Genomic DNA, 19,319 nt, shown 5'->3' with positions numbered 1-19,319 from the left:
GTTTCTTTTTCTTTTTTGTGTTTTTTAAATATTAACAAGGGGTTTCTGAAAGAGGAAAGAAAATAATTTGATTATTTTTGCGCTACGACGCGACGTACGGTTTAAGACAGGGCTCTCCAAGAAACCGAACCATACAGCAAATACTGCCTATAGTTTTTAGGGTTCCGTACCCAAAGGGTAAAAACGGGACCCTATTACTAAGACTCCGCTGTCCGTCCGTCCGTCTGTCACCAGGCTGTATCTCACGAACTCACGAACCGTGATAGTATAGTAGTGATGTATTTCTGTTGCCGCTATAACAACAAATACTAAAAACAGAATAAAATAAAGATTTAAGTTCGTTATCGTTGTCTGAGTACCCACAACACAACACAGCTTACCGTGGGGCTTAGTCAATTTGTGTAAAAATGTCGTCTAATATTTATTTTATTTATTTATTTATTTAAGTGGGGCTCCCATACAACAAACGTGATTATTGACCGAAGTTAAGCAACGTCGGGCGGGGTCAGTACTTGGATGGGTGACCGTTTTTTTGCTTGTTTTGCTCTATTTTTTGTTGAAGGTGCGGAACCCTCCGTGCGCGAGTCCGACTCGCACTTGGCCGGTTTTTTTTTATGGCTGTATGCCACGACGCTGTGTCACAAATATCTGTGAAATGGAATATATAAAAAAAATACTTCCCGGCCTAGGCCCTTCAATTTTGTATGAAATTCCTTTAGTTCTCTCGAGTTGCTCCGCCCGAAACGTGATACTTCGAAGCCTGTTATAACCTTATAACGCCCGTAGCGACGACATTTCATTGCATGTTTGAGAAAAGACTCTTAGTTACTGTGTAGCCTGTAGGACGACCTTTAAGTTAATATTAGAGGAAAAAAGTTTATCTTGTAGTGATTTTCACCCAGAACAGAACTTATCATCTTCTAGAGTCTGTTCAGAGGGCCGGCCTACCGCGAACCACGTTCGACGTGTTGCCTCTCTGTTGCACTTGTAAATTCGTACGTAAGTGTGACAGGGAGGCAACACGTCGAACGTGGTTCGCGGTAGGCCCTCTGAAAGAGAAGAGGCGTGGAATGTATGGGGACTAATACATTCCACGGCTCTTCTCTTTCCGCACAGACTAATTTGCCATGACAGTAACTCTCTATAAAATCTATACTCTTTGCTGAAACTAAAATAACATTAACATGCGACTGAATCGGTCTGCCAAACAGTACCTACTGTGAGGGGTAGGTACAAACTCGTTAATTATAGTGCTTAAAATTTTAAAGTTCTCCCTCGTAATTTCATAATTTAAAAGAAATAGGTAACTGTTATCGAAACAACCTAAGTACTTTCGGCATACCTAAAAAATCGGCCAAGTGCGAGTCGGACTCGCGCACGGAGGGTTCCGCACCATCAACAAAAAATAGAGCAAAACAAGCAAAAAAACCGGCCAAGTGCGAGTCGGACTCGCGCACGGAGGGTTCCGCACCATCAACAAAAAATAGAGCAAAACAAGCAAAAACGGTCACCCATCCAAGTACTGACCCCGCCCGACGTTGCTTAACTTCGGTCAAAAATCACGTTTGTTGTATGGGAGCCCCACTTAAATCTTTATTTTATTCTGTTTTTAGTATTTGTTGTTATAGCGGCAAGAGAAATACATCATCTGCGAAAATTCTATCACGGTTCGTGAGATACAGCCTGGTGACAGACGGACGGACGGACGGACGGACGGACGGACGGACGGACGGACGGACAGACGGACGGATGGACGGACGGATGGACGGACGGACAGCGGAGTCTTAGTAATATAGGGTCCCGTTTTTACCCTTTGGGTACGGAACCCTAATAAAAATGCATAATTGGTCATGGTATGGGATCTTAACGGTTAAGTATTTTAATATTTTACCACATTTAGTTGGTAATGTGGTAATCTACCATAAGCACATAATTATATAATGTTATTGGGGTGTACTTATTATACCTACTATTCCGTTACTAGTCCAGATTTAGGTATTACCTATCGTAGTTAGTAACATGTGATAAACATATCAATAATCAAATCAAAGGTATTAATTAGATTGATTGGACATTTAATTGGTCACGTAGGGCAATCGAAAGGCAATACAGATTGTTAATGATATAGAATGGATTAAGTAGTAGGTAGGTATTATTAATTTAGTGCGTACGAAATACCTTTATACCTTTAGATATTTAGGTACTTATACTTATGTTATGTATATTCAGTGCCGTCCCGAGCCCTTGATCAGGGTAGAGCGAAATCGGGTTTTAGCGCCCTTCGTTGAAGTTTTCAAGCGTATCCCCCCCCCCCCCCCCCCCCGTTCGCAACACTCGCGTCTTTTAAAACTTTTTTTCTCATTTGCCATCCGGCGCCTAGAGCGGCCGCTAGTTTTTGATTTTGTTGACATCTCATCCCTCTAGCGTTATATTTGAACTAAAATTTCCTTTCCTTCTGTGCACACGTGTTTAGAGTTATAGTCCAGATCTGAACTGTAAGCTATCAATGTAATTTATAGCTTGGTCAACCACATCTTGACAGTAGAAAAAAGCGTAAAAAGTAGAAAGGCGGCAAATTTGAAAAATGTAGGCGCGAAGGGATAGCGTCCCATAGAAAATTTGAATTTCGCGCCTTTTTTTACTGACAAGATTTGGTTGACCAGCTATACATGTAAAATATAAATGTATAGGGATTATTTATAGGTACATTCAGCGCACATTCTGTCACATCGGTGTCCGTAGTGAACTGCCAGTGCCAATTAAAAATTGAACTCAGAAATTATCTCAAAAATATCTTAAAAGCGTGATTTAAAATATTTACTATAGCTGGTCAAGCAAATCTTGTCAGTAAAAAAGGCGCAAAATTCAAATTTTCTATGGGACGATATCCCTTCGCGCCTACATTTTTCAAATTTGCCGCCTTTTTCTACTGACAAGATCTGCTTGACCAGCTATACATAGAATAGTGCCATCTAGCGGGATATATGGTAACCAAACAAAATGTATGAGTTTGGTAACTTTTTAAAAGCAGTTTACACGATTTGCATAATAATCTGCATCAGTAACATGTTCCGTGTGCAATAATTTTGATTTACCTATTCCCAAAGAGTAGTATAAAGCCCCCTCCAGACTAGCCGCGAACGCGAGTGAGGAGAATGGGAGTTGATTTCGCTATCTGCGAAAATCAACTCCACACTCGCGTTCGCGGCTTCGTGCCGCGATTCGCGCACGAGTGTGGAGGGGGCTTAATATAATTATCCTATTCCTATCACAATAATGTAAACAACCCCTTATTCAACCCTTATTCGAGAAATAATAGGCTTAAAAAACTTGTATCCATCCAGGCATTAGTTGTAAAAAATAAAAATATATCAAACTGACAGTTGACCTCACTGACAGTGACAGCAACTTAACAACAAGTTTATAAGTTATCTATAGTTATTAGTTAATTAAATTAACAAATGCACAATTATTTAACTTGTTTCAATAAAATAAAATGCAGAAACGATTTGTGACGCTTGCAGTAATATCAATATTAAGTTTAGCACTTTGGATTTATTGGAGTTCAAACTTGGAACTTCATGAAACGATAAGACTTATAAAAACCAGCCAAAACAGATTTATTAAGGATCTCAAAATATCACCTTCAACGTCAAACACGTTATGCATAAGTAAGACTCTTGTAAAATATTATTTCTACCACTCTCTCGTAATCGGAAAAATATTTTCTTCTTTTGAAGGTTATAAACCAATCCTATCCTTTTGGACAGGTATCCGGCTACCCAAATAAGTCATGAAGAGATCGCATTTCAGCAATAGGATTACACACAGTTTCCTTCTACCCTAAATGGTGTTGTATTTTTTATTTTATTTAGAACTGCAAGACAGGTATGTCATTTTCTGTTTCAGAAAATCCATTTATGATTATAATAGTGACATCTTACGTTGGTCATGTTGAGCTGCGGAGTGCACACCGCAGAGCTATGCCACAAGAGTACCTAGAGGCCATGAATGCAACAAGAATATTTATGTTGGCAAAAATTCCACCACATGAAAAGTAAGTCAAACTTCTTCTGTGTCAGGCTAGTTTAACTTATTATGTACTGAGACTAGTAGTTTATGAATCATAGTGATTGTACCCCTAATTTAAGAGATATTTTTTAATCTGAACAAGAGTACAGTCAAGTATAAAAATATGGGTGTAGACAACTTCCTCAAAAATATGTCCCGTGAACTTAATTCACTGACATAAGACATAGGGGACATATTTTTGAGATAATTTGTGCACCCATATTTTTACACTTGACTGTACAAATTGTACCTACACATTAACTTTTTAAATTTTGTATGAAACAAATCTTGTTTTATCTTTCAGATATATTACTCAGGCTGCTATAGAAGATGAAAGCAACACTTTTGGGGACATTCTCCAAGGCTCCTTTCTAGAAAACTACCGGAATTTAACATTCAAGCATTTGATGGGTTTACAGTGGGCCTCAAAAAAATGCAGGGAAGCCTCTTACATACTCAAAGTGGATGATGACACTGTATTTAATTTAGAAAGAACATATAATCTTTTAACCAGTATTAATATTAAAGGAGATTTCCTTATGGGTTACATGTTAAACGATACCAAGCCAAAACGAGAAAAACAGAATAAATGGTATGTGACGTGGGAAGAATATCCAAGGAATGAGTACCCACCGTACATGTCCGGCTGGTATTACATAACAACACCAAATACTGCCGCAAGACTAACAAATGAGGCGACGTACCATCCATACTTCTGGATAGATGATATACTGATTACTGGTGTTTTAACTGAAGCTCTAAACATCGAGCTTATTCAACTACCTAAAGGGTATTGGCTTGAATACTATGAATTACTTGAATGTTGTCTAAGGGATATGATAAATAAACATATTATGTGTGATGCTGTTGTAGGTCCAAATGGTGGTAGGAATAATTTAATTTTAGAGTTTAACGATGGTGTTAGTTTGTGTAATAAGTTGAAAAATTGTACTAAAAGAAATGAGGAGCAATCTCTTGATAAAGTATGTGTGGCTTTTAGAGAAAGAAGTATCTTCAGTGATGGTAAGCCTGAGGTACAATTCATTAAGTTAAGGTGAAACTTAATTGACCATAGGTGGCCCTTATGTCTTTTCAATAAGGTTTACATATTGCTGGCTAAGTGTGTTGACAATAGGGATGTTGACAATTTTTTGGAACTGGTTTCATTTTGTAGATAGACACGTAATAATTACAGAAAAAAATAAAAAAAAAATATATTCATTAATTTTGAATAAAAAAACATGTATAATAAGTTTCGTGTTTAAATTTCGCGCCTAAACGCTCCAAACTGTCACGTGACCTTGATGACGTAACAGCGTTTTAAACAAACTGCTGTCAGTCATTTTTTAAGTTCTTTATATGGCAATAGACAATTTTTTTTAAAGCCTTAACACACTACCGCATCGGACAGCGACCTTCTTTCTCGCTCTAACTTATAGCTGCGTCCTTAACGCACCACCTTACACACTATCGATTCGTGCGCCGAACCGCACCAAGATCGCGTTTCGGTACGATAATCTGTAGACACTTAGGCAGGTTTTATAACTTGTCTTTGGTGATTCCACTGTGATTACGTCACGCGCTCCGATTGGCGTTTGCAGTCACGTGATACTGGGCATTATTTTAAATACTTTTGATTATTTTTAATTAATTTATTACGCATATTTACACTTGCAAAATATGATTTTCCGCGTTCTAATATTCCCTGCTATGGTAAAAACATAACATGCTATATATTCGCGATTCATGTCAACATCCCTATTGTTTAACAATTATTGTTATATAGGGTTGTCACATTCCTCCTCATCTTAAGGTTGTATCCTAGAATACTTAATGTTGATAACTACCATAGCACCTGTATAGATTGTTGTAGTCAGCTATAGTGGGCTTAGCATACAGCACGACAGTATCTCGCCCGCAAGATAGTCACTACCCGTTTTTTTCTATTCTTTTAGAGAGGGACAGGTAGTATATCTCGCGGGCGGGATACTTTCACGACGCTCCTGTGCTTAGCCTACAGAGATAGTTAACGTCCCCTGCATACAAAGTTTGTATCTCTGCAACCATGGGCGTACGCACATAAGTTTATTTACTTCTACCCCACCCCTTAACAAATTTTAACAAATTCTGGGCACGCCCATGTCTGCAACTACTTAAACTGACTTCATAAACATTGAGCCAACCTTGGCCAATCTACAGGACAGAACAAGTATCCAAATTAAGTCACCAGGCAGACCCTTCAACGCGCACGGACCGTATAAAGTTATGAGCCTGTAATGTGTTATTTACTAACCCTTAATGATTAATAATGTTGGAGATAACCGCCATGTGGGATGTTGATTCGACGATCATTGTCCCGATAGTTGTTTCAGCGAACGGTCTAATAGCGAAGAGTCTCGACCAACATCTTGAGAGACTCTCGCTAGGTGGTTGGATCAAGGGCCAGATGCAGAAGGCGGTGATCTTGGACACGGCGCGGATAGTCCGCCGGTTCCTCTCTCTGCGGCCCTGACCACCGGCAGCTTGGGCCTTGCCCCGCTGCTGGCGGCACCCTAGGTTAGGTTTTTTTATAATATGTGTATAAGTATTTTGTATTGTTTTTGTAAGTGTTTTTGTATTTTATTTTTATATCCATATTATAAAATAACCTAACTTGATGAGAAATAAATAAAGAGAATAATGTTGTAAAAATATTTAACAATAAATATTTCTAGTCTATATTTTATACAAATATACATGAAAAAATATTGACCGTCCATTAGCATAATTAATTAAGTAACAAAAAAAATGTTAAGCTTCAATTAATATCTTTAACCACTGTCAATGAAACCTGTATTGCAGCGAACTCAAAAAACTACCTCACAATTATTGTATTTTTTTGTATTTATTTACAATGAAATAAACTGATAAGTAAATATGAAATTAACAACACACTAGGGTGTTTCAATGACTAACGCAAAAATCGAAATTCAAAGTCCCTTTTTATTTCCGTCTCTGTCACCCTAACAGAACATCGCATATTCCGCGGTATATAGGTATTATAGGTATACATATGTATAAGTATGTTATAAATGGGAATGTTTATCCGTCGTTCCCACATTTACATCAATGCCATATCTTCCCTGCATATTTCAAGCAGTTTTTTTAGGGTTCCGTACCCAAAGGGAAAAAACGTGACCCTATTACTAAGACTCCGCTGTCCGTCCGTCCGTCTGTCACCAGGCTGTATCTCACGAACCGTGATTGCTAGACAGTTGAAATTTTCACAGATGATGTATTTCTGTTGCCGCTATAACAACAAATACTAAAAACAGAATAAAATAAACATTTAAGTGGGGCTCCCATACAACAAACGTGATTTTTGACCGAAGTTAAGCAACGTCGGGCGGGGTCAGTACTTCGATGGGTGACCGTTTTTTTGCTTGTTTTGCTCTATTTTTTGTTGATGGTGCGGAACCCTCCGTGCGCGAGTCCGACTCGCACTTGGCCGGTTTTTTTTTATGATATAGGAGTTATAGGACTTTATAAGTAGGAGGCAAACGAACAAATGGCTAAGTAGCAGTAATGAATTCCATCAATTTATCAAATGCCTCATTGTATTGCAAATCGCATGCGCTTACGAGATGCGACCCCGTAGAACAATTAGGTATAATTGAGGCTTCGTCACACAGCCGCGTTTTCCGGGCGGGGCGTGAGCGTTTTGTATGCGCGCCCCTCGCCCCCCGCTCACGCGCCTACCGACTGCGCCAATAGGGAACGTGCATGAACTATAGGGGACAGCACAGGAGCCCCCTAGATGGCAGAACGCAGAACCTACAATGCAAAGCACAAGAAAAATTACGTGTACTTACTGTAGAGGGCAGCACTCGCTTTGGTGTGCAGTGTCAATTTGATGTGCCGTTTATGGTTCCGATTCAGGTCACAAAGTGGCAGATCCTGCAACGCGCAAGGCCCATAAATACTTATGATGGAGTGATAAAACCAAAATCTACGCATAAACAAATAATTTACGCATTTGATCTTAAAAAATATCAAAGAAAAATATAGATGTTTTTTTTCTAGTACCATAGAGAAACTTATGTAGGTGTATGAAACTTATGTCCTATATATTATACTACTCTTTGGTGTAGGTATAGGCACTTCATACTTCATAATATGACACATCTTAAAAATACATAATATACATCATTATGACATCATTGTATTTAGTGCATTTGTTGTAATCAGCAATGTAATATTTGTGTTATATTAATTTAGATACTTAATTATTACTTTTTATTAAGTTAATAAGTATATAGGTAGGTACATGAAAGTCAAAAATTTCCTAATTATTATTCTAAAATGGAGATAAAGTTAAAGAAAATATTAATATTAGCGATACTTTTAATTATCACGACAAGTTTTTGGATGTATCAGAGTTTACAAATAAAAGAACAAGTGACAAAAAGAAGAATACTTTTCAATCCAATGGAATATCGCTTTATAAAAGATTATATAATATCGCCTTCCGAAAGGTTTTGTCAAAGTAAGAATCCAATTATTATTATTGTTATTTAGAGCCTGTCGTGTCCCACTGCTGGGCAAAGGCCTCCCCCCAAATTCTCTGTCCAGTGCTGTCTGGCCACTCCTTTAATAAAAAGGAGTCCAGTTCATCCCGCCATCGCCGCCAGGGTCTGCCAGATCCCCGGTTTGAGTTTTCAGGCTCCCACTCTGTAGTGATTTTGCCCCACAACTCACTCGGCATTCGGCAGACGTGACCAGAACCAAATCCCATTTTAGCTTGGCCGCCTTCCGAGCTACATCGACGATTTGGATCTTGGAGCGCAGCGTGGTGTTCCGGACACGATCCACCAATTTGACACCTAATATGCTACGCTCCATGGCTCGTTGGGAAACCCCGAGTCTGGACTTCTAGCTGAACTTTAGTCAAAGACCAAGTCTGTGCACCGTAGGTTAGAACTGAGAGTAGGTATGCAATTGTCCATGAGTGACAGGGGTCAGGGGGAGATCACCTTTCATCAGGTGTTTCGTGGACCAATAGCTCCTCCAGGCGTTTTCAATTCACCTTTCGATCTCTTTTTCCTGACGCGCCTGAAAGGAGACTAATTGGCCCAAATAAATGTACTCATGGACATATCGAAGGATAGCAGTAGCACACCACGCGCGTAATTAACATTACCGTCCCGCTCATGATGCCGGTAGTAAATGCCACCGTGCACCGTGCGAGCGGGGCAGCAATATAGGTATTATCGCGCGTGCGATAGACATGGGACGTGATGATGGCGGTTCAGATTTTTTATTTGTTTATCTTTAGGTACCTATATGTTTCATGTTTCAGAAAGCCCGTTTATAATCATAATAGTAACGTCATATGTCGGTGATTTTGAGCTTCGAAATCTTTTCCGCAGACATTTGCCACGAGAAAAGCTAGAGTCAATGCATGCCACGAGAATTTTTTTAATAGCGGAAATTCCACCCAATGAAAAGTAAGCATATTAGCTGGCTGCATAATTACCGTGATCGAGAAGAATTTCCTAAAATTTCCACTTATCCAAAAATACACGCACGTGTTCCTGTGTGGCGCACGACATGCAATGATTTTATATCAAGTCAATGGCGGCGAAAAGGTTAACAACACAATAAATTTACAAAACTTACCTAAAATAAAAGCATGACAGCGAACGCTAGAGCGCTCGCTGCAGTCACAATAAAACTCTCCTATAGGATTTCTTGGTATTCAAAGATTTAAAAGGGTGAACTAATTGGCAAACTGTTAAAGGTTTTTATAGATGGCGCCAGCATAGGTTTTACTATGTATTTATAGGTTTATGAGATTTGTGTAATACATATCAATAAACCATACTTTCAGGAATCTTACCCAAAGTCAAATAGAAGAGGAAAGCAAAAAATTCCACGATATTCTCCAAGGCGCATTTACAGATAGCTACCGCAACTTGACAATTAAACATTTAATGGGCTTACAATGGGTCACAACGAACTGCCCTAACGCGTCCTACATACTCAAAGTTGACGATGACACTGTATTTCGTTTCGAAAAAATATTAAGCATTTTATTAAGGACTGCAGAGGACGAAGAAAATTTTATTCTGGGCTACCAGCTGAACAATACAGAGCCTAAACGAGATAAAACGAATAAATGGTATGTGTCTTTGGAAGAATATCCAGAGAAGGAATATCCTTCATATGTGTCGGGCTGGTATTACGTGACTACCCCTACAGTAGCAGCAAAACTAATAAATGAAGCCATGTACCATCCATACTTTTGGGTAGACGATGTTCTGGTCACAGGCATTTTGATTGGCGCTCTGAAAATGAGAATTATTCCTTTACCAGATGAATTCTGGTATGAGTATATGCTAAACGTCATGATTCATACTAACAAAGAGTATTGGAATATTGAAGCATATAACTACTCTTTTGCAATTGTGAATTTAGCTAAAAACTAGTGAGACTACGCGGCGATAGCAGAAATCAGAATATTACTTACTTTTGAGGAAGAAAGCATGAAACAGGGCATCATGGGCGTACCCAGCATTTTTTAAGCGGTGGGGCAGAAGTAGGGAAGGCTGGGTACGTTGTAACAGGGTACGGTTGAAACAGCTTGAAATTTGCTATATGGAGGTTTTCGGGGGCGAAAAATCGATCTAGCTAGGTCTTATCTCTGGGAAAACGTGCATTTTTGAGTTTTTAAATATGTTTTCTGAGCAAAGCTCGGTCTCCCTCTTTCGGGCTTCTGGTCACAGACCAGGGTGGGAGTGGGGCAACAGCCCCAACTTGCCCCACCGTGCGTACGCCTATGCAGGGCATTCACGTGACTTAAGAAGGAACAAAAAAATATATGTGGTAACAACCGTCAAGTAATTGAGCTAAGAATCTGTACTAAAATGCAAGTATTTAGATCTTCTTGTGTACAAAAAAAACTGTTTTTCAATGTTTTTACGTCAGTTTATTTAAATGGAGTAACATATTACAAAATAACTTTGAATTACAATAAAATAAAATTGTTTTTGTATTGTTTGTTTTTGTAGTTACAGTCGCAGTCAGACATATCGGAGCAGCCAGGGTGCGTGTTCAGATATTGTTGAGCACCTCGGCCGCTCCAATATAACTGATGGCGTCTGTACACTCTAACTTAGTCAAATATTCCTACCTATCTAAAGTCATATTTATTAAGTATATCTATGCAAGGGCAACATAAGAATATTTTGAGCAAATCCTATGAAAATAGTGGAATATTTTTATAATTAGGTAAATAAATCACTACGTACAATTATACTAATTTCATTTATAAGTTTATGATTAAAATAGTGAATTCGACTATCTCCTAATTGTATCAATACTGGCCAACAACTGAAATATCATATCATCTTTAAAATTTATTCTGCATACGGCATGCAGGAAAGCTTGCAGGTGGTTACGCGGTTATCACACCATGCCATTGAGACAGGACTATATAATTATAATAGCGACGTCCCGCTCGCACTCAATGCGAAGACCGACCACTGGTACATCCATATCTGGCGAATAAATTCAGACAAAACTCAGCATCTATTTTGATAGCACCGAATGTGCAAGTGTTATTTCAAGCGTCATAATTCCATAGAAGCTTGACCCTTAAAATAACACTTGCACAGTCTGTGCTATCAAAATCACTGCCGAGTTAGCTTGGTCTGAACTGAATCTACGGGCTTTTACACACTAGCGTTTCTGCGCCGCGTTTTCTCGGCGGTTCCATACTAATCGGCACGCTGCGTGAACGCTTCACTGGTAATGAATATACTATTATAAGATTTATAAGCCAATATGATAATAGTATTTTATGCAACCGTTGTTTAAGAGAGGTCAAAAAAGGCGAGTGGCGTGAGTAACAATTTGAGGCGAAGCCGAAAATTGTTAATAAAGACGCCACGAGTATTTTTTGACTCAGTTAAACAACGTTGCATACAATACTTTTTCTACGACCAAGCACTTACTTTGAAATACAATTGTAAATTTAACAAATATTTTACATTCAAGAAGTCTGTGCAAAAAAAGAAGAGTCGTGGAATGTATGGGGCCCAATACATTCCACGACTCTTCTCTTTTCGCACAGACTCTAGCAAAGAATACGGTACGGGCGGGAAAAGAATGAATGAAATAAAAAAAACATGTCTATGGTTCACTCAAGCGCTGGTGGCTGGTGGCCTAGCGGTAAGAGCGTGCGACTTGCAATCCGGAGGTCGCGGGTTCGAACCCCGGCTCGTACCAATGAGTTTTTCGGAACTTATGTACGAAATATCATTTGATATTTACCAGTCGCTTTTCGGTGAAGGAAAACATCGTGAGGAAACCGGACTAATCCCAATACGGGCCTAGTTTACCCTCTGGGTTGGGAGGTCAGATGGCAGTCGCTTTCGTAAAACTAGTGCCCACGCCAATTACTGGAATTAGTTGCCAAGCGGACCCCAGGCTCCCATGAGCCGTGGCAAAATGCCGGGACAACGCGAGGAAGATGTTGATGTCTATGGTTCACTCATCTGTCAGAGATGACAATTAAAATTAAGTTGGCAACAATGTATTTCATACAATATTTTTTAAGTGATGATTACACGAAGTATCGTAAAAGTGCCAAAAAGATACTGCGTGTATGCACAAATACTTTTTTGGGGAATAGACTAAAGACTTCTCTTGACAACTATAAGATAGGCGTTTAAAGGTGTGTGCACGACCCTTTAAATGACAAATAAAAGTACGGGAGTAGAAAAATGTACTAAATGATCAGTCTATTTATCAAGACTCAAGCCACGTGTTCGTGATTGAGCTCCCATTGACTATGCAGTCTTTAAATCCCTTCATTACATACGAAGACTGGTACCAGGCCATAGTTTCACTTGACTCTATCTCGCTAAAGTTAGGTTCGTCACCCAATTGCAAGTTTATCATGCTATTGCTTATGACATCTCCGAATATCTGGAAATCGTTACAACAGGAGAGGTTATCCTGGTTATCTGCTCTAAAGTCGATGACAACAATCTTGGTGGCCTTCGGGAGCCTACATCCACGGGCCGGAATGAAGGTATCGCTGGTCACGGGGACCTTTGTTTGCTTCTTTCTTATGAAGATGTACATGTTAGTTGGGGTCATGGGAGAGAAGATCACTTGACTTAATTCCGATGTCACCAATGTTCTGAAATATGAAATGAAAAGTTACATGGGTGCACACTTGTACAAAAAAACTTTTTAGTAGGAAAGGCTAAAAGAATGTAAGTTTTAGAGGGAATGCAAGTAAGTCTTGTACAGATGTGCATATTTGTTCGTATTTGTCATGCTACTTCAGTCAACATCAGTACTTTTTGTACCGAGAGGACTGAAATAGCAAGACACGTTTGTATGTTTCCGTGAAAATAAGATAGAAGATAATTTGGCAAAGTTTTTTAAAAATAAATAAATACATAATAAATATTATACAAGATAGAAAGATTGAATAATTTTACGGTTTGGACTCACTTGTTTTAAGTCACTCGTGCGACATAGACCTAGGCCTAGGCTCTCCGAAACATGTCGCACGAGTGACTTAAAACAAGTGAGTCTAAACCGTAAAATTATTCAATGTTAGTATGTCTCACAACAGTTTAAATTAGATAGAAAGATTATTTTTTTATTTTTAGGAGTGTGTGTTCTCTCAGGCCATAATTCTCTAGTATACCTGTTACAGGGAGGAAGCCACTTATTAAACTATACACCCAAATCACCGCAACACCAGAGGGTTAGTAAGTGCGTTGCCAGATTTAAGATTTAGTAATTGATTTTTTTTTCTTGAAGGTACATGAGGCTACATGAACTTACTTGAACACACTTCTTTGTATTTTCTGGTCCGTTGCAATATGGACGGAGTGACACTGGGACGTGTGGCACAGAGTGGGCAGCAGCAGTCTGTAAACTTCCTTGCAGGTTACTGGGGTGCTCCCGAGGGCAATGCATACTTCCTCTGGGATCATCAAACCATTAATCTCTTGAAGCAGACTCTGAAAAATGGGTGTAGTAAAGCACCTTTTTTACTGCTTCTTCCTTCAAACAAAAGTTTCACTGTCAACTCTTTATATGTGAGCTGCAAATTGCATGGACACATTATGAAAATAATTCATTCATGAAGTGGCCATGCAGTGTGTATGTATGTTGTGTATCCTCCTGAGACCCAGAAGCATTTGTTTTGTTTTTGAATTTGGAACCCTTAGTTACTCGATGAAAGTTCAAAATATTTTTTGGAATATGTACAAAAATTTGTACGCAGGGACTTAGAAGGGTATTGTCGAGTAAATGCAAGTCCCGTCTTTGCTATATAATGTGTAACCCTATCATTTATAGAGAAAGCGATATGAGTGTTATTGGCTGTGGTCCTAGGATCCTACCTAAATTAAAATAAAATTTCCTTACTCATAAACAATATTTCCTATACATATGGTTTTAAAACACTAACATTAATAACCACACAATAACAAGGTAACCTTACAGCCACAAGGACACAAGTCATACATATCCTTACCTTTAAAATGAAATCTAAGTTGTCTAATGCACTAGAGACTAAACGAAAATGCATTTCAGATTGCAAACTGTCTTTTTTGTCCACATGTTCACTCATCTTTTTCTTATTAACCACTTGTTTTAACCATTGATAGGTATAAGGTATTTGGAGTCTTTGATGAGCAATAAACTTAATTAATTCTGCTACGACAAGGCCGCATGATGTAGCTGTCAATTGGTCACCAATGTTCAAATTAACTAATATAGGTTTCATTGCACTGGTTATAATATAATTGATTAGTCGTGAATAACAATTACTTTTAACAAAATTAAAACAATAAAATTTAAGCCCCAACGGCCGTTGCTTGATGGTTGGCTACGTCAAACGTCAAGTCAAACTTGACGTGGGATGGGGTACGTTCGGCAGCAACGCATTTCTGACACATAAAAAAAAACATAAAGCAAAAGTTCCGTCGTAATCAAAGAATTAAAGTCCGTCAACCAAATCTTGTCAGTAGTAAAAGGCGGCAAATTTGAAAAATCGCGGGTTAGCAACACTGTGTTCAAATAATTCCAAAACGCGTGTCATCTGTGTTTTATCTGTGGAATGTGGATCGTGAATGACAGCCGTCACCTTATTTGTTTTAATTTGGTTTTCATTCTGAATCGTTTCTGTTTCAAGTAGAAATACTACCATCTATGGTTTCAAGAGATATTTCTGCTGTCACCATTAAATACCAATGATACCAATACATTAAATAAGAATAAGCAAAGCTAAGGGGCCTACAATGTACAATCATGCTCGTTGATGGTAAACATTACTAAAAATTGAGGTTATGACAAGTATTGGAAGAACTCTTTCGAACTTTTAAGATTATGTTCAGTTTTTTTGTTTTAGGGTTAAAAGGCATAAATAAAATTAAAACGTATGCCTAAATCTATCCAACAAGACCATAAATTGTGTCCTGGAAACCGTCCATAGGCCCACATGTCTAATATTTTCAGCAATCAGTTGTGACTATTTACAAAGGTAAACCTTTTAAACAGTATTAAGAGCCTTGATTATATCGCCGTTCTTTCGCAATATCTACCTAATCCATACATGTTTGTTGCAGGATTAAATCTTGCCCAATATAAGGCGTTCGTAGTAGGTAGTATCTTTTCAGACAATACTTACCTATGGCGGTTTATGTACGTGTACAACGCAACCAAGTCGAAAAGTGACCCTTATCTTATTTACCTTTAAATTAAATAAACACCCAAATATCAGTTGTTTTATTTTTAATATGTATATTGTACAATATATACCAATCAAAAAAATTACACAGGTATGTCATATTCATTCAGAACAGTACACTAATTTACATTTACAAGTGGCATATTATATTGTAAATAACAAATATATGCACTATCTAATTAAGTAATTATCTGCATTTTGATATGATTTTATTTTAGTAAACTTAAAAGACATAGATAGGGAACAAAGAGAATATAAGCACTACTATAGGGAGTTGTTTTTGATATCTTCAAATTTGTTCATCATTTTGATTAACATTGTTTTAACATCGCTTTTAAATTGTCCGTCCATGTTTCAATTTTTTTCAATAAACCGCGAGTGACAATTTGAATTGACGTACGCAGGGCGCGCTCAGCGGAAAAAAAAAACTGTTGGTTCGATGTACATTGCTGCTTTTCTTAGCGCAATACTGCTCTTTGAGTGTTGCCCTACTTTAGTTTGCTTTACATTGCTACTGACAAGATTTGGTTGACGGACTATATTTATTAATTTGAGGCCCGGGGAAGGACAGAGGATAGTTTTGAACATTTATCATCATCATTCCACGTGGCGGTCTAGAGGCTAGTATAATTTGGTCCAGAACTGTCTCATTTCATTTAAAGCATAGAATTGAAAAAAGTCAGTCTGTCTTTGTCTTACCCTAGTACTAGCACCAGCACCCAAAAAAAAGAGATGAGCAAGTTGTAATTGCCAGATTTATCTTTAAACTCTCGTCATCAGTGTCATCATTCATTAGTTATTGCTGGTTATCCCAATGATACCAATAATCCCTTGATACACTAGCACTTAGTCTTAGGCACTGGCTGATTTTAGAACTATGCAAAGAGAATTCATGACTAAGAACTAGGTGACTGCACTGACAGATTGATGGTGACAGCAGTCTAAACTTCCTATTTTAAAAATATTTTTTTGTGTAATCATATTCTAACAAATTTGGCTACCTATTTTTGGTAACATTTTAAAATTATTTTACAAAATGTATCGATTTAAACCTTCAATTTTTTGTAGACATTTATACAAGTTAGATTTTCACCCTTCTTTTCGATGCTATGCAAAAGATGTAAAATTTGGTCCAGATGTGCGTGCACTGATGCTTCAGGGAGTTGATATCTTAGCTGATGCAGTCGCAGTTACGATGGGTCCTAAAGGACGCACTGTGATATTGGAACAACCGTATGGTCCTCCTAAAATAACAAAAGACGGTGTAACTGTAGCTAAAGGAATAGAACTAGCGAATAAATTTCAAAATGTTGGTGCGAAACTTGTTCAAAATGTAGCACATGAAACTAATGAAGAAGCAGGAGACGGGACAACAGCTGCAACGATTTTAGCGAGAGCTATTGCAAAAGAAGGGTTCCAGAGGATATCCACGGGAGCGAACCCTATTGAAATCAGGAGAGGGATTATGACAGCGGTTGAGGCTATAAAAGAAAGATTAAAACAAATTTCAAGGCCAGTTGATACTGCCGCTGAAATAGAACAAGTTGCTAAAATATCGGCAAATGGAGATTCTTCCATAGGAAATTTAATTTCAAGCGCAATGCAGAAAGTTGGCAAAGACGGCGTGATCACTATAAAAACGGGAAAATCTGTAAACGATAAATACGAAATGATTGAGGGTATGAAGTTTAATCGTGGTTATATTTCCCCTTACTTTATAAATTCCCACAAAGGACCTAAAGTAGAATACAACGATGCATACGTTCTTTTTTCGGAGAAAAAGATTTTTCACCTTCACCAAATATTGCCCGCCATAGAAATATCCAACTCGAAGAAAAAACCTTTGATAATTATTGCTGAAGACCTTGATCCGGAACCCCTCTCCGTTTTAGTTGTTAATAAATTGAAAATTGGCTTGCCAGTAGCAGCAGTTAAGGCACCAGGTTTTGGGCAGTTTAGAAAAGACACCTTGTTGGATATGGCTATAGCCACTGGGGGAGTAGTATTTGAGGACGATACTAATTTAATAAGACTGGAGGATTGCGTACCTGAAAGTCTTGGAGAAGTTGGCGAAGTTATTATTACCAAAGATTCTACACTGCTACTGAAGGGTAATGGTTTGAAACACCAGATCGATCAACGTATCGATGAAATTAATGCTGAACTAGCAGATACGACCAAGGATTTTGAAAAAGATCAACTAATTGAGCGTGTGTCGAGATTAAAGGCTGGTGTTGCTGTGTTACATATCGGTGGTTGTAGCGAAGTGGAAGCAAACGAAAAGAAGGATCGTGTAAATGATGCTCTTAATGCCACACGTGCGGCTATCTCCGAAGGTATCGTTCCTGGTGGCGGTATAGCGCTAATACGTTGTATACCAGCTTTAGATCAATTAAAGCCTGAAAATAATGATCAAGCCAAGGGGATCGAAATAGTTAGAGAGGCTTTAACTGCACCTTGTGCTACAATAGCCAACAATGCTGGATTTGACGGCGCAAAAGTAGTAAATACTGTCCTAGCACTTGAACAAGAATTCGGATTTGACGTCTTAAATGAAGACTTTGTTAACATGTTTGCTAAAGGAATCATTGATCCCACAAAAGTTGTTCGAAGGGCGTTAATGGATGCAAGTGGCGTTGCTTCTCTGTTGACAACGGCGGAAGCGGTTATTTGCGATTTGCCTAAAACCAATTCAGAAGAAACTAACATTGACTTAAATGAGAGATCGGACCTCATGATTAGAAGTATGTAAACTTTTAGCTTCGCCTTCGTGTCTGTTTTACAACAAGAGGTTTAATGGCTGTTTTACCATTACCAATTGCCTTTACGTATGTAATATTTGTAAATTTGGGTTAGATCAAATTATTGGTCAATAAATAGATATGCTTTCTAAATGTACCTATATCGATGAAATAGCTAATACCTTTAAACGAGCAATTCTTGCTTATTTATTTATAGCTGGTCAACCAAATCTTGTCAGTAAAAAAGGCGCGAAATTAAAATTTTCTATAGGACGATATCCCTTCGCGCCTACATTTTTCAAATTTGAAAAATGTAGGCGCGAATGGATATCGTGCCAGTATATATACAGTGTATTTCGGGGATCTCGGAGACGGCTCTAACGATTTCGATGAAATTTGCTATATGGGGGTTTTTGGGGGCGAAAAATCGATCTAGCTAGGTCTTATCTCTGGGAAAACGCGCATTTTTGAGTTTTTATATGTTTTCCGAGCAAAGCTGGGTCTCCCACTGTCTCCCAGATATTATACTTGGTCAACCAGATCTTGACAGTAGAAAAAGGCGGCAAATTTGAAAAATGTAGGCGCGAAGTGATATCGTCCCATAGAAAATTTGAACTTCGCGCCTTTTTTTACTGACAAAATTTGGTTGACCAGCTATAATTTATAATCCATGAAATTTTATATAATTTCCCGTATGAACAACACAAAATCCCTCATAAAGTATTAAATCACGGCGCGCTCATTCTTTC

At 38.2% G+C, this 19,319-nt stretch overlaps 4 protein-coding genes across 4 annotated transcripts; 3 read left to right on the top strand and 1 right to left on the bottom strand.

Moving 5' to 3' along the window:
* The first annotated feature begins 3,446 nt into the window (after nucleotides 1–3,446).
* On the top strand, nucleotides 3,447–5,165 carry LOC134656119 (beta-1,3-galactosyltransferase 5-like). Its single transcript, XM_063511639.1, has 3 exons — nucleotides 3,447–3,671; nucleotides 3,910–4,057; nucleotides 4,376–5,165. Exons 1-3 carry the CDS (start codon nucleotides 3,497–3,499, stop codon nucleotides 5,127–5,129), a joined length of 1,077 nt encoding a protein of 358 aa, XP_063367709.1. The 5' UTR covers nucleotides 3,447–3,496; the 3' UTR covers nucleotides 5,130–5,165.
* A 3,339-nt stretch (nucleotides 5,166–8,504) lies between these two features.
* On the top strand, nucleotides 8,505–10,538 carry LOC134656016 (beta-1,3-galactosyltransferase 2-like). The gene is made up of 3 exons (XM_063511532.1): nucleotides 8,505–8,596; nucleotides 9,410–9,557; nucleotides 9,941–10,538. The coding sequence occupies exons 1-3, from the start codon at nucleotides 8,539–8,541 to the stop codon at nucleotides 10,536–10,538; spliced, it is 804 nt and encodes a 267-aa protein (XP_063367602.1). The 5' UTR covers nucleotides 8,505–8,538.
* Nucleotides 10,539–12,837: 2,299 nt separating this feature from the next.
* LOC134655646 (uncharacterized) lies at nucleotides 12,838–14,982 on the bottom strand. Its single transcript, XM_063511082.1, has 3 exons — nucleotides 14,615–14,982; nucleotides 13,918–14,096; nucleotides 12,838–13,258 (listed from the first exon to the last, which is right to left on the bottom strand). The coding sequence occupies exons 1-3, from the start codon at nucleotides 14,864–14,866 to the stop codon at nucleotides 12,862–12,864; spliced, it is 828 nt and encodes a 275-aa protein (XP_063367152.1). The 5' UTR covers nucleotides 14,867–14,982; the 3' UTR covers nucleotides 12,838–12,861.
* A 1,798-nt stretch (nucleotides 14,983–16,780) lies between these two features.
* On the top strand, nucleotides 16,781–18,582 carry LOC134656140 (63 kDa chaperonin, mitochondrial-like). Its single transcript, XM_063511661.1, has one exon. It carries the CDS (start codon nucleotides 16,866–16,868, stop codon nucleotides 18,579–18,581), a length of 1,716 nt encoding a protein of 571 aa, XP_063367731.1. The 5' UTR covers nucleotides 16,781–16,865; the 3' UTR covers nucleotide 18,582.
* The last annotated feature ends 737 nt before the right edge of the window (nucleotides 18,583–19,319 follow it).

The sequence above is a fragment of the Cydia amplana genome, chromosome 17 (genome assembly GCF_948474715.1).
Source record: "Cydia amplana chromosome 17, ilCydAmpl1.1, whole genome shotgun sequence".
NCBI classification, from domain to species: Eukaryota; Metazoa; Arthropoda; class Insecta; order Lepidoptera; family Tortricidae; genus Cydia; species Cydia amplana.
This window is presented reverse-complemented; position numbering and strand designations above follow the sequence as displayed.